Source organism: Trachymyrmex septentrionalis, unplaced genomic scaffold, assembly GCF_001594115.1.
Source record: "Trachymyrmex septentrionalis isolate Tsep2-gDNA-1 unplaced genomic scaffold, Tsep1.0 scaffold196, whole genome shotgun sequence".
Taxonomy (NCBI): Eukaryota; Metazoa; Arthropoda; class Insecta; order Hymenoptera; family Formicidae; genus Trachymyrmex; species Trachymyrmex septentrionalis.
Window position 1 is genome coordinate 1,375,845 of NW_017305135.1, and position 15,476 is coordinate 1,391,320.

Genomic DNA, 15,476 nt, shown 5'->3' on the forward strand with positions numbered 1-15,476 from the left:
TCATTCAGTTATTATAATTAAGTAATCATTTTTACACCATATATTTAGCCGAAAAAATTAACCGCAGGTAAATCAAACAACGTTCTTACACGGAATCGTTTGTATTTTGTATGAAGAGTTATGAATCATTAAAAAGATTTGTGAGTCATCCATATAGTTATAATAATTACATAAAAATCATGTAATTGATCGAAACATAAGTTGAAGGTTCCACAGTGTTCCAGAAGTTCCGTCAGCGCTATCGTCAGTTTCTCTAATATTTCGATATTCCTGGGTGTATTAAGGCATTGCTTGGAATAGCTTGTACTAGAGAGGAACCTGAGAGAGGACATGAAACGCGGCCCAAAACCGCAAAATGATGTCGCACACTATTGCCCTCTGACAAAGTAGATGTAAACTACATAACATTATCCATTTTTCAAGGCTGAAGATGATAAATCGATATTTGATTTTTTCGTATAATCGTACTATATGTAGCACGATTATAGGAACCAAATATCGATTTATCATTTATGCAACTTATATTAGTTTAATTATACAAATAAGAGTCGTAGTACAAAACTTAATTTTTTTTTAATTTGTAAGAAAAAAGTAGATCAAAGAATTAAGTTTTATTAAATGATAAAATCAAGTTTTATTAAAAAATTAAATCAAATTTTTTCGGGAACGTTATATTGTATAGACTGTTATATTTGTATATGATAAAGTATTCTCGTAATAAAGTATGCAATTGTGTGTGTGTGTGTGTGTGTGTGTGTGTGTGTGTGTGTGTGTGTGTGTGTGTGTGCGTATATTACTAAATTACAATTTCACATTTAATTACAATTTTCATATAATACATTATTTTTTTATATTGTACATAATTATTTAATTACCATTTTTATATAATATTTAATTAATTATTATTTTTAATTTACTTACTGTTTAATATTGTTATTATTAATGTGAATATTATCTTTATATAATGAGTTCGTTAACGTAATATTATTATATAATTCTAATTTAAAAATATACTCGTTATAAACAATTTTCATGACACAGAATTATGTCTATTTTTTTTTAGAAAAATCATTCTGTAAGTTTATTAAAACTTAAATTTATAAGCAATTTATAAGCGCCTTTCCAATCCACAACATAGCGACGAGTCGTGTGACTGAGGATCCACTACCTTAAAGGTGCTGACGTTCAGTCTATACTGTATGTACTTATACAGTACATATAGTAGCGCAATCTGTCGGCACCTTTGATATGAGCGTGGTCAAAATTGAGTGCGCATGCGCGAAATAAGCAAGTTACCTAGGTTATCATGGTTACCACCTAAACTTCTTTTTCTTTTCATCCTTTTTTCGCTCTGTAAAAACTCACTAGAGTTATTCGCGTCGCACTCCAACAAATGCGTTGGATGAGTAAGAATTGTTATAGGAGCATATTAGAGCATGCAACGCGAATAAACCTACTATTACAATGAAATAATCTGATGAATGATGAATAATCATTATATATTGTTCTTTTTTTTCACAATTTTTTGGAGTTGACACAGCACCTGAAATAGAGAGCTAAGATCAAAGTGCTCTTCCAAGAGAAGAGCTAACGTATATAATAATATAAGTTAACTATTCTCTCAAAAAGAAAACTTTCTTGCTCGGTTTTCTTCTTTATTTTCGTTCACTTTTTCACTTTACTTTTTCACGAGACTAGTCTCTTGAGGTTTCTCACACAACACTATCAAATGGACAATGTAGGTTATATTTCCCTCTAAATTTCTGCTCTCAGCTCTTTAAATGGAACATTAAAACAGTCATTTAAATAGAAAGAGAGCAATAAAGAAGAAGAAAATGAGATAGGGCAACTTGCTTTTTCGCGCATGCGCACTCCATTTTGGCCACGCAAAATCGGGAATTGCACTACTGTATATACTGTGCTTATACTATAGTTTCGAGTCTATTTTTTGTGACCGGCTTGAGTTTAATCTCCTTCTTTTTACTCCGTGCCGTAAGATACAATTTTGATGGAGTAATGGTAATGATGTCCCAAAGGAGACATCTATACCAAAGAAGAATAAAAGAAGAAATTGTAACTATTGATTAACTGAATTTTAAATTTCAGTATAATGGGTCCGCCAAAGCGCTTCAAAAAAGATAACAGTACATAACCTACATATGTATTTTGTTCACTTTCTATTCGATTACATTTCTCAATTTTACATAATTTATTTTTATATTAATATTATATTCATGTAATTTTTTAATGTATTTATGTACTAATATATTATATACATTTATACAAAAAGAAAAATAATTATGTGCACTACAGACTTTGTTTTTATTTACTGTTGCACTAAATAAAGGTAAATTGAAGAAGCGCAAGGACGATTATGATGAATACAACGATGATGATTCGATAGACAGTAATGAGACAGATGGTATACCAGATGCGGCAAAAAATGATGTAGAAAAACAAGATGAGTGCGCGATCGAGGATGAATTTGGTGCAAAAGATTATCGCTCACAAATGATTTTAAAATCAGATTGTTCATCTAGACCATTATGGGTGGTAAGTATCTATTTCTAAAATTTGGCGAAAGAATTAAATTTTATAAAACTATTATAAAATAAATTAAAAAATTAACACGATTGTGTCTTGAATGTCAAGTGTACATTTTATATCATATGATTACCAGGATTGTGGAACTAATTAAGTTCTGAATAGACTAAATTAAAAGTATAAGTTTGAATTTAATATCTCTGTATTTTCTTAGGCGCCAAATGGACATATTTTTTTGGAATCCTTTTCTCCTGTGTATAAACATGCTCATGATTTTTTAATAGCTATATCAGAACCTGTATGTCGGCCTGAACATATTCATGAAGTAAGATTAAAAATTCAAAAACTAGAAAACTTTAAATTTCATTAAAAAGAGAACAAGTGATATACAGTTCTGAACAGAATAGTCGCATTACTTTCAATGGAATATTTGTAATACAGCCTGTTTACTGAGAGCGATTGATCTTTTATTTACAGTTCTATAAGTAAGAATCAATTACTCTCGGTAAACAGAGATTACATTGCAAAACCTATTGAAAAAAGTGTTGCAACTATTCCATCCACGATTGTACAATACATAAGATACTTTTATTTTGTAGTATAAATTAACTGCATATTCGCTTTATGCTGCGGTTAGCGTAGGCCTACAAACACAAGATATAATTGAGTATTTGAAAAGATTGAGTAAGACTAGTATTCCTGATGGTATAATTGAATTTATCAAACTGTGTACATTGTCTTATGGAAAAGTGAGTATAAAAACAATTTTTGATAAATGTTTAATATTGTCGAGAAAAAAATTAGCTTAATAAAATATTACATATTTTACATATAGGTTAAACTTGTCCTAAAACATAATAAATATTTCATTGAATCACCATTTCCTGAAGTGTTGCAACGGTTACTAAAGGATCCAGTAATTCAAGAGTGTCGATTAAGAAAGCTTGTGGAAGATACAGAAACCAATGATATTGTCACGAATATTCAAGCAAAAATAAAAATTCCACAGGTCTGTTGAAATATTCGTGCCAATAATTTAACAATTAATTTTGATAGTAAGATAAGATACATGTTTATTCCTTTATGTGAATATAGTTTGGATCAAAATCACTTGTAAATGCATCTGTACCTAATAAAACGAATTCAGAGACTGAAACTGATCCAATATTAACAGAAATAGCTACCATTCCAGAAGATATAACTGCTTTTTACGATAAGATTGACAAGGAGGATGAAGATGAAGAAGAAGATCAGGAATTAAAAACAGTTAGTTTTGAAGTGAATCAGGTATATGTCTATTATTTTATGTTTATACAAAATATGATATGCATTTATATCAACATTACCTGTATTATTATGGTGAAAAGGAGAAAATTGAAGTTATACAAAAACGATGCATTGAATTGGAGCATCCTTTATTGGCAGAATATGATTTTCGTAATGATAGCATAAATCCTGATATAAAGTAAGTAAATCAATAAAGTTAATGTATTTTGAAAAGTGGTTCTTATTCAAATAAGTAAATATAAATTTAAACGAATATTTAATATCTTATTATCAGTATTGACTTGAAACCATCAGCTGTATTAAGACCTTATCAAGAAAAAAGTTTGAGGAAAATGTTTGGTAATGGACGAGCTAGATCTGGAGTAATAGTCTTACCTTGCGGTAAGTGCGTATGATAAAATCCAACCATTTCAAATATGACAGAAGAACTATGGCAGTATATCTGTAAACGATTTTGGATCTTCTTAAACGCAGGCGCTGGTAAAAGTTTAGTCGGAGTGACAGCTTGTTGTACAGTACGTAAACGTGCCCTAGTGCTATGTAATTCTGGTGTATCTGTAGAACAATGGAAGCAACAATTTAAAATGTGGTCTACTGCTGATGATTCCATGATTTGTCGTTTCACCAGCGAAGTGAAGGATAAACCTATGGGTTGTGGAATATTAATAACTACATATTCTATGATTACACATACTCAGAAACGTTCATGGGAAGCTGAGCAAACGATGCGTTGGCTTCAAGAACAGGAATGGGGTATTATGGTCTTAGATGGTAAATTTTATTATTCTAATTATTTAGCAAAAAAATATTTGTTTCCATGTAACAAATATGATTTTTATTTAGAGGTGCATACCATTCCTGCAAAAATGTTCCGTAGAGTATTAACAATTGTTCAGTCTCATTGCAAGTTAGGTTTAACGGCTACACTCTTACGAGAGGATGACAAAATTGCCGATCTAAATTTTTTAATTGGTCCTAAATTATACGAGGCTAACTGGTTGGAATTGCAAAAAAGAGGATTTATTGCAAGAGTACAATGTGCTGAAGTTTGGTGTCCTATGACATCAGAATTTTACAAGGAGTATCTTGTTTGCAAGATGAGTCGAAAACTGGTTAAATTTTATTATATCTACATAATTTATAACTTTAACCTATATTGTATCTCTGCATGTTATATTATATTTCTTTATAATTGTAGTTATTATATGTGATGAATCCAAATAAATTTCGTTGTTGTCAATATTTAATTCAATATCATGAAAGACGTGGCGATAAAACAATCGTTTTTTCTGACAACGTATTCGCATTGAAACATTATGCTATTAAAATGAATAAGCCATATATTTATGGCCCTACTAGTCAGGTAAACATTAATTGATTCAATTAAAAAATTAATCGTATACAATAATACACAACAATGATTTTAGAGTATGCAAAATTAACTATTTCTTCCTCATAATGATTGATGTTTTATTTTCAGAGTGAAAGGATACAAATCTTGCAAAATTTTAAATTTAACATGAAAGTGAATACAATATTTGTCAGTAAAGTAGCTGATACTTCTTTTGATTTACCAGAGGCTAACGTCTTGATTCAAATTTCATCCCATGGTGGGTCTAGAAGACAAGAAGCACAACGATTAGGGCGCATTCTTAGAGCTAAAAAAGGTATAATTTATTTATTTTGGAGATAAGTTCGTGTTATTAAAATTTTCATTATTTAGGTGCAATTGCGGAGGAATATAATGCATTTTTTTACACGCTCGTATCGCAAGATACGATGGAAATGAATTACTCCAGAAAACGTCAACGGTTTCTCGTGAATCAAGGTTATGCGTATAAAGTTATCACGAAACTTGCAGGCATGGATGAGGTAACGACATGGTTGATAAAATGATTGTGCAACGTTGCAGTTTTCTCTCTTTATTTTTATGCACAGTATATTATTTAAGGGGTTCGTAAAATCGCGTGTGCGTGCGTGTGTGTGTGCGTATGTGCGCGCGCGCGCGTGTACGTGTGCATGTGTGTGTTTCAGCGACTATTTTTCAAATAAATATTTTTCTAACTACCTTCATCCCACGCACGCACGCACGCACGCACACACACACACACACACACACACACACACACACACACACACACACACACACACACACACACACACAGATTAAAAAATCTTTTTCCACAATTAAAGTATAAACGATAATATAGTTCAATGCTGGGATTTACTTGCATTTCGGCCGATTTTCAACTTTGTTCCTGCCCTTTACGTCACCAACTCGCGCGCCGATCGGCATTTAGGCTGCTCGCGAATTGATGACATAAGGAAATTGATTTTATCGTATTTGTCTCCCTTCAGATGGTAAAACGTTTATTTGAAACATTTTTGCTCAGTAATTTATCAGGATAGAAGTAAATATGCTATATATTATATAAGGTTTTTGCAACCATAAAATACGATTATGATTGTAATTTTTCTAGGAGCCAGATTTGATGTATGGAAATCGAGACGAGCAAGGTCAATTATTGCAGCAGGTGTTAACAGCTAGCGACACTGATGCGGATGAAGAAAGAATACCAGGCGAGGGATTAAAACCAGTGAGTACTTTTCATATGAACTTAGCTGAAAATGTTCTTTAAAGCGTCGTCTATAATGAACAATAGCAGTAGAGGCTGTAGACATGTTGGGAGTAAGGGCCATTCCACACAACGATATGCATAAAGAAAATTATCCAATTCCATTTCTTCTATAAAGACGCATGTAAAATGTGATTGAATAATTTTCTTTACGCATACGTTTATGCGGCTATGCAAGTTGTGTGGATATATCCTTAAACAATTTCTTTATTAAAGTTATTTGTATTTTATGTGAAAGACTTTTATGAAATGTAATGATTTCTATACGTACATTTCATTTTTATACAGAATAAATATAAGGAGAACAATGTCCTTGATCTTGACGTATGTTATTAAAAAAAAATCCGTACATGAAAATCGATATTTGGTACGATTGTAAGTCTCTGATTACTTATACTGTAATCACAATTGTTGAATTGAAAATAACAAATCAAATGGCGATGAATAATAAGTAAATATACACGGAATGGTGATTTTAGTGTCATCCATCCAGTATCATGTGGAGGTATCACTTTATTATAATAAGGGTAACGTTAAAATCACCGTTCCGTGTACATATATTTACTATTCATCGTCATTGGATCTGCTACTTTCAATTCAACAATTGTGATTACAGTAATTAGAGATTTACAAAACTACCAGATACCGATTTTCATACAGTACGGATTTTTAAAAATTTTTGTCCTCCATATTGGATCCGCCATTTTAAATTGCACATTTTTTACTTCAAATTTGAAATCAGTGACTAAAAAAGACTATACAACACACTCCTGTATTCGATAGCTATGTGTTAGACTCGAGAGGATCGCGTACTGTAGGTGACGCGCGGGCTGCTTAGGCGCTTTAATTCAATAACTTCTGAATAAATGGTCGGAAATTAATTTTTCAAAAAAAAAAAGGATTTAAACTAGAAACATACAGCTATAAGTGTAAATTATCAGATGTTTTTTATGATTTTTTTTTTCAAATCATTTAGTTTTATATTTTAAAATTTGTTAATTTTTTCCGATTTTTTACGACTTTTCCAAAGTTTTTTGTTTGCATAAAACATTTTTATAAGCATCGAAAAAATATTTTTAATATTGTTGGAACATTTCTGAATTAAATGCCGTAAAACAGACCTCGATATCATTTTTTGTTTAGCCGAAAAAAATTAATAAAAAAAATTACTTCCAGAAAAAACTGTTTTTGCGATTATATAAAAAACGAAAAGTAATGGGAAAAAATGGACAATGTTGCTTTCAGCGCATCAAAATCCTACGGAAACATCTTTCAAAGTTCAAAGCGCAAGACCCTCCCTAAATTTTGTTGATCTGTATAATTCATCATAAAGTCTATGAAGTTTTAATTTACTTTAATAATTGAAAATCGTGCCGATAGTTGTTTCAAATTTCGTATAAACCTTGAATAAATCTTGAAGTTAATCATTATTTGTAATTTCGTATCTATGTTACGCTATCGTTCATTTTATTCTTGTTTAACAGAATAAAATGATACACCTGGGTGATACTTGGATGAGAATCTGAACATAACTTTGGAAAGAAATATTATCTTGTTGAAAAAGCATCTAGAATAATGACAATAGTGTAACACAGATCTGGGGCTTTGCACATTTCGAGCAATTTTTTGCCTACCGTTATCTTTACTCCTTTTATTTCGTAGCATACTGCGCAAGGAGACAATCGAGTTTAGGGACGATATTAACTGTAAATCAAAATACAGAAAATCAAAAGTAAAAATCTAAAATCTTTATAATCAAAAGTAACTTTAGATATGTTAACTAAGTGTGTATATCGAAAAAAAATCTTAATTTCAAAAAATTTTAATTGAAAAAAAAAATTTTAAACATTTAAAATTAGTTAACATATCTCTATTTTGAAGTGTTACTTTCGATTTTCTAATATCCAAATAATATTAATAATAATAAAACTCTGTGAACAGTAAACGTGGGGCAATATGCTTCGAAGTCCTATAACCCTAGCAAAGTCCAGTGCTCTGTATGATTTAAGCGGGGAGCGCAGACTCTTGCATAACGCATAAAACATAAGGCATAAGAAAATCAACAAATCAGAGTCCTTTATTTCACAGAAAGGAAGGAAATAAAGAACTTTGATTGATTCATTTTTTTATGCCTCATGTGTTATGCATTATGCAAGAGTCTGTGTTCCCCGCTTTACAGCTAATATCGTTCCTGAACTCGATCATTCTATGTCTCCGTGCGCAGTCTAAATGCTATGAAACGGAAGGAATAGGATAGGGATGATGGTAAGGAAAATCAGTCGTAATGTGCAACTCGGCTGCAGGCTTAGCCAATAGACGTGGATTTCGAAATAATGAATGACTTCAAAGTTTAATGGTTTATATAAAATTTAAAATAGTGACGGGCATGATTTCCGATTATTAAATCGAATTAAAGTTATATAGATTAATTTTTAGTAATTTGGAATTACTCAAGGTGTTAATAACTAACAATTACGATTATAATTATTATGTAATATTAAATGTAAAAAATTTTATTAATAAAAACATGAAATTCGTCATGTTTTAAACTCATTTTGTCTTCCAAACAATTTAAGGCTGACTGTGTAAAAAGAAGTATTTATTTTATTCATTAATGATTAATAACTTTTTAACGAATGACAAGCGATGGCTAAAACCTTCTGGATGCCACACACAATTCCTTTTGTGACAAAATATGTCAAGATCATGGAAGGATGCTAAAGTCAATGACTACTATAACTTCTTTTATTATATTATCTATGTATGTCTCATTATCGAAGTGTAATAATGAATTTTTTCTCAGATTGTACGTAAAGCTGGCACGATGATGTCAATATCCGGAGCGGATGATACTGTTTATTACGAATATAAAAAAGCTCCTGGTTCATCGACGGCAAATAAGCATCCTCTTTTTAAAAAGTTTAGAACATAAGTAGTATGATTTTCCTAATATTTTCTTAACATCACAAATTGATAAATGTTAATAAACGATTTTGTTACTACTAGTTTAATTTGTATAGTTTGTATTCCATGTATCACTTAATAAAAGAAAAACTCATCCATTTTTGTATGGGTTTTGAGCTTCTTGTATAGTATATGTATAGTAACGAAACTTAATTAAAATGAAAGATTATTGTTAAATGATCGAAGGTTATATTTGGTTAGCTGTATCGAAAATTATCTTTTTAATTATGAAGTTGATAGCGGTGTAACCATGGTGGAAGTATTACATGGTGTGTACAAGTTCGCATGGTGGAAAGATTATGTGGGATGCTTTCCATTTAATGACACAAGTCAATACAAGCATCATTCTATCCTTGTTGACATTCAGAGAGTGACAAAGATAGAACGACACTTGTATCGACTTGTGTCATCAAATGAGAAGCACCTATGATGTGCTCAATTTGCAAGTGTTTTTCTGTAATTCTCTACCCTCTCTGTCTATGGATCTTCATGATATGTAAGATCTATAACTGTGAAACGCGAAAACATGGTGTCATAATTCGTTTTTATTTTAAAACCGTCTTAAATATAATGTCTTAAGATGTTAATACAGTTCTCGGATTGACTTACGACATTTTAAGATAGATTTAAGACAATCTTAAATGTAAGAATCAACTATGAACATCGGCCTGCTTCGCATCGTGAAGTTGGTACTTTTTTCGTGCAAAACAGTACTCGGGGTCTAGAAGTACTATGAGTAGAACCCATAGACGTTACTCAAGATTCGAGCTGATCTTAAGGGGGTATTCTAGTCTAGCGAGTAAAAAATTGATTTTTTTTACATATTTTACAAATATTTGGTATAGAAAATATGTCTGTAAAAGGAATTAGCCTAATTCGTAAAATTAACAAAGTTGTTGCACTTGGTAAGGAGCGATCTTTGACTCGTTTTCGCAAAAAACTGCGAAGTTCGAAAGATATCGACTTTCCTATTTCAAAAGAATATGATGATGAGAACAAGAAGAATGAAGAAAATGTTGCAACACATTTTAACAGTTTCCGGCGACAGTACAAGTAGTTTATGGAAAAAAAGAGGATTCTAGCTAATTGATCGTAAGTAAAATTATCTCTATATAATCAGTATGAAAAACTTTAAACGCATAGTTTTTCTCAAAACTATGTTTTTCAAATTGGCTCCCGTGATATCTCGAAAACCAGTTGATAACGAGTCGGGCATGTGCATATATATATGGCTATAGTTCGTATTAGGATTAAGTCGAAATATATATTTTTGTAATTTTTACAACTATTTTGGTGAAAAAAAGGCATAAATCGAAACTTAATTTTCGACATAACATTTTTTAAATTATTAGTATTTTTTCTTTGTTCTAGTATCTGTTATAGCCAAACTTATACTAATTAAGAATTTCTTTGGTTTTTTTGTTTCAGTTGAGCAAAAGAGCTGGAATCGTGGGAGCCATAGACCTAGTTTTATTTTTCACGACGTTAATTTTATACAACGCATTTTAACAATTATTTTTTTAATAAAAGAATTTTGAAACATTCTTCAAATATGTACAAATATGTAGAGAAAAATCCTGTCCCAAAAAACTTTATCTTAAATTTTTAAAAAATTCACAAAAATAACAAAAGTTCGGCTTCTAGACTAGAATCCGCTTAAGCTAGTGCATAAACCAATCAGAGAGCCATATTAGCATCTTAAGACATTGCTTGAGATTAAGCACGAACTATGGATTCTGGCCTATGTTGTCTATGGTTATAAGTGACGTGACGAATAAAGTACAAGACTCATAACTCTGAGGTCCCAAGTTCCAAAACCCGGCCGGTAAATGAAAAAGATTGAAATATAATTAAAAAGATAGAAAAGAATTAGAATTAATTAATAAAATTAGTTGTCTAAGGTTTAGGCTGTTGATAAAAAAAATAAATTAAAAAAAAGATTCTATAATGTTATTTTTCCTAATTTTGTTCAAATAGTTTTAACATTAAAAAACGTTTTTTTAATGTTAAAGAAATATTTCTTCAAACATTAAATAAACGTTTTTAAACGTTAAAGAAATGTTTCTTCAAATGTTATAATAAACGTTTTTTTAATAAAAAATTCGGGGTTAACCGAAGGGGTAATCACTTTTGAATTCCGATACAATCTGTCAGAAGTCCGGTGAAGTCCGACGAAGTCCGAAGAATTCCTCGACGTCCGATAAAATCCGATGAAGTCCGATGAAGTTCGATGAATTCATGAATTCCGATGAATTCACTAATTCCGATCAAGTTCGATGAATTCCGGTGAAGTTTTGAAGTCCGAAGTCCAGGTGTACACCTATTTTTTTGAATGGTTACCCCCTCGGACTTAACCCATTATTTTTAACATTTAAAAAAATGTTTTTAAAAATATTTTTTAAATATTTTTTAAAAACATTGTCTACTGATTGGATAATCTCGGAAAGTAAACATAATCTTATCTTGTTTTCGTTCGATAAAGATGTAACTCTTGATTTAATATCGTATGTTCTATATTATTTCATTAAGCTATACATGCAGTTTTAATATTTTATCTAAATTATGCAGATATTTGTAATTTTGGGTGAGGCACCCCAAATTTTTTCGGCATTTTACTTAAGAATCATCTTAAAGCAGAACAATAACAGTCAATCATATAAAAAAGATTTTTGCAATTAAAGTAGAACAAGTCATAATAACATCAAAATTACATTAAACTGAATTGTGATTGAAAAAAATAACTTTCAGCAAACTTTTGAAAACATATTAACATTATGATGATTTTTTGTTCTATGTATGGCCCGGTCTCACCAACTCCGATTAAGCTCGATCAATTAAGTGTCAATCGTGATTGGTCAATTCTACTGAACAGCAAATCCGATTGGTCAGTCCTAATGTAACAGTCGACCGATAAGATTAATCGGAATTGATGAGATCGGCCCTATGTTTTGCAATTTATTGCATATGATAGATTTTAGAAACATTTTATATTGCAGAATCCTTTCAGAATTGTTGCACACAAGATTAAAACTAATGAAAGATTGAAACATTTCTAAAAATTTTCCGCAATAATCGGTGCTACATAGGAACTATGGGAGGATATCAGTGTGTGTAACACGGATTCTATATATAATCCCATAAAAATATTTTTTTACTTTATCATTTTTATCTAACGTATCAAATATCATCACGTCTTTTATTAACTCATTTTTATAACCGAATATAGATATTAAAATTAAGTTCTTTCAAAAAAGTACATAGGATAAATGGGATAAATTTTCAATTCAAAACGTTCATAAAATAAATTGCATAAATTGCGAGGTTTCGTGGGACTGATAATGAGGGAATTTGGAACTCGTGTAAATAAACACAGAAGTAACATTAAGTGTGATTCGTCGAAACATTCGGTTATTACTCAACACATTTTAAATTATAATTATTCTATTGATTAGGAAGGTATCAAGATTCAAAATATAGAAATTAATTATAATAACTAATTATAATAAAAGGAAAATTTCTGAAATGTCACATATTAAAGAGCAAACAGGAATAGCAATTCACAAAGAAATACTGAGAGTTTTAATGAATCTCATTCTTATTTATTAGTCTTATAATTAGTAGCAGTAATAAATAAATATCGAGCTGTTTGGTCTGTCCTTATAGCGTTATATTTTTCATTTGAATTTGTCGAATTGTTTGAAATTTGCTAACATCTAGATATGATGTCCCTGGCTTCATAATTTATACGTAAATTTTATCGTTAATCTTCATTTTAATCTATTTTAATCTTTTAATTGATTTAGTGACAAATTTGTTTCTGTTGTAATAGATAAATGATATAAAAATATCTTATTGACGAACTGGAAAGAATACGGGCAATAGGAGTCAAGCGCAGAAAACGTCGCGCAAATAATATATCTATGAAATGTGAAACTTCTTTATTCACTAAAACGAACGAAAATAAAGAAAATATCGAGAATCGGTTTTTGAATAATTCATAGTAATGTTTGTGATTTGTGATCAGGGTGTGCGTCTTTATTTTCGGGATAATTAATTATAATCTTAAGGGGATAAATTAGTTTTTCATATTCTCTCATTTCGATATTTCCTTTATTTTCTTGTTTTCGTTTATTTTTCTTTTTTCTTTTTCTTTCACTCTTTTTGGGTTTAATTCTAGTATTTAAATTCTTAAGGTAGGGGAGCTCATCATGACAGGATAATTTTTATTCACAGTTTATTTATGTTAGTTTGTGTTGTCTCTGAGGAGAGCTCGAAAGTGAGTCGAAACATGTAAGCGCATTATAGTGAATAAAGAAGTTTCACACTTTATAGATACATTATTATTTGCGCGACGTCTTGATTCCTACTGCCTGTATCTTTTCCAGTTCTTTGATTTGTAAGGAGTCTTGGTTAGTTTGATTTGTTATACGGATATTTTATTAACTTTAACAATCGATATACTTGCTGAACAACGAAGGACTCGAGGACCACCCAGACAACACGCATGTTCAAAAACGAGACATAAGATATTCTTAATTTAAATTTATATAATTATCTCAGATGTAATTTAAATTTAAATTAAGAATCTATATTGTATTTGTAACATCTAACTTTGACCGAGAATTGGCGTTCTCTCATATTTATTTATATTATATACACGGTCGTATTCTTACATTTTTTTTATTAAAGAATTTTGAATTTGTACTGCATATCTGAAAAATATCCGATATCCGATCGGATAATTACCTGCTGGATATCTGATCAGATATCAGATATGCGGTGTCACATTCTTTTCAGGTATCCAATATCCGGTAATTTTACGATCTGGTACATCCCTAATAGATATCTTAAAATTAATAGTTTACAATCATGTATTTTATACTTTATTCTGGTATTTAACATCAAAATTACAAACAATTAATTTTTCGATAAATATCTATATCTTAATACTTTTATATATTATACAATGTAAAAAATATTTCTGATAAACTATTGATTTTTCGATATCTGTATCTTAATACTTTTATATGCAGAATAATTAAAAAAATTATATTATGTGACAAAAATTATTATAATTCTATTTAAAAAAATGGCGATCACCTCAAAAAATTAATTTTTTTCGACAATTCATTTTACCAATATTTGTCCCCCTTTAGATTATACAATTTTTATCTGAAATATTTTCTTCTAAATTTTATGAATTTTAAGATATTTGACTGTATAATAATTAAAGTGAGACACTCTTTATAGTGGGAAAGCAAATAACATTCTATTATATGTATATACGATTTATGACATACGCTAATCTACGTTTATCTCGACTATTACTCGAAGTAAAAAGTGTTCATTATGTAGAATCAAATGAACGTATGTTATTTAAATTGTCATTTCCCAGTGCAATTCTCTAATAATTACTATTTAAAACGTATCCATAACTCGCACATCGTGAAATGACATCCTTGTCTTGCCGTTTGTTAATCATAAATTAGTAGCACGAGGCCATGACTATTGTGATAGCATCAATCCTATTCAAATTATGATCGTATGTATCGATCGTATCGAAATTTGTGTGCACAAGAAAAAGATTTTAGTTATAAGAGCGAATATTGGTACTTGGTTTGACTGCTAGTGACCTCAATTCTAAATCCCGCAGGCTGTCCTTTCACTTTAAAAGCGTTTCAATGAACATTCTTTCTCGCACCAGCTTAATACTGAAGACATACTTCATAAAAGAAACCTCAGTTCGTTTCTAGAACGTCGATTAGTGAGTCGTCCGTCGTCGGTGTTTTTAAGTTTCACTTTCATGTAAGTTCTAGAGCGTATCCGTTATGTTTTCTTCATGTCATGACGTATTCTCTTCATTTATTTGATATAGTTAAATGTTTTGTTGAGGAAGCAGCTACAGAAAATAAGAAATAATACGGAAATAATATAATAATATGAGTATATATTAATGTGCGTGCGTGCTTGCATGTGTGTGTAACAATAAGTGTGTGTGTGTGTGTGTGTGTGTGTGTGTGTGTGTGTGTGTGTGTGTGTGTGTGT

At 30.4% G+C, this 15,476-nt stretch overlaps 2 protein-coding genes across 6 annotated transcripts in view; both read left to right on the plus strand.

Annotated features, from left to right (window-relative positions):
• Window positions 1-1,985: 1,985 nt before the first annotated feature.
• On the plus strand, window positions 1,986-9,577 carry LOC108747189 (DNA excision repair protein haywire). The gene is made up of 15 exons (XM_018484512.1): window positions 1,986-2,144; window positions 2,348-2,553; window positions 2,759-2,869; window positions 3,144-3,293; window positions 3,380-3,553; window positions 3,640-3,831; window positions 3,912-4,009; window positions 4,106-4,212; window positions 4,306-4,602; window positions 4,675-4,943; window positions 5,030-5,194; window positions 5,312-5,498; window positions 5,555-5,703; window positions 6,312-6,428; window positions 9,271-9,577. The coding sequence occupies exons 1-15, from the start codon at window positions 2,111-2,113 to the stop codon at window positions 9,397-9,399; spliced, it is 2,385 nt and encodes a 794-aa protein (XP_018340014.1). The 5' UTR covers window positions 1,986-2,110; the 3' UTR covers window positions 9,400-9,577.
• A 5,345-nt stretch (window positions 9,578-14,922) lies between these two features.
• The window catches only part of LOC108747248, a 19,012-nt gene continuing 18,458 nt past the window's right edge, over window positions 14,923-15,476 (plus strand). Inside the window, exon 1 of one of the 5 annotated variants that reach the window (XM_018484622.1) lies at window positions 14,923-15,236. The gene's annotated coding sequence lies outside the window, so the exon portion shown is untranslated. The remainder of the gene's footprint in view (window positions 15,237-15,476) is intronic. The other 4 variants (XM_018484623.1, XM_018484621.1, XM_018484625.1 and 1 more) reach the window with 4 other exon arrangements.

What these genes read in the sequence shown, in the direction of transcription:
- LOC108747189 (XM_018484512.1), top strand. Translation starts at nt 2,111, where the DNA reads ATGGGTCCGCCAAAGCGCTTCAAAAAAGATAACA. An exon ending in CATCTAGACCATTATGGGTG is followed by an intron (nt 2,554 to 2,758) that starts GTAAGTATCTAT and finishes GTATTTTCTTAG; the next exon opens with GCGCCAAATGGACATATTTT. An exon ending in GGGTATTATGGTCTTAGATG is followed by an intron (nt 4,603 to 4,674) that starts GTAAATTTTATT and finishes ATTTTTATTTAG; the next exon opens with AGGTGCATACCATTCCTGCA.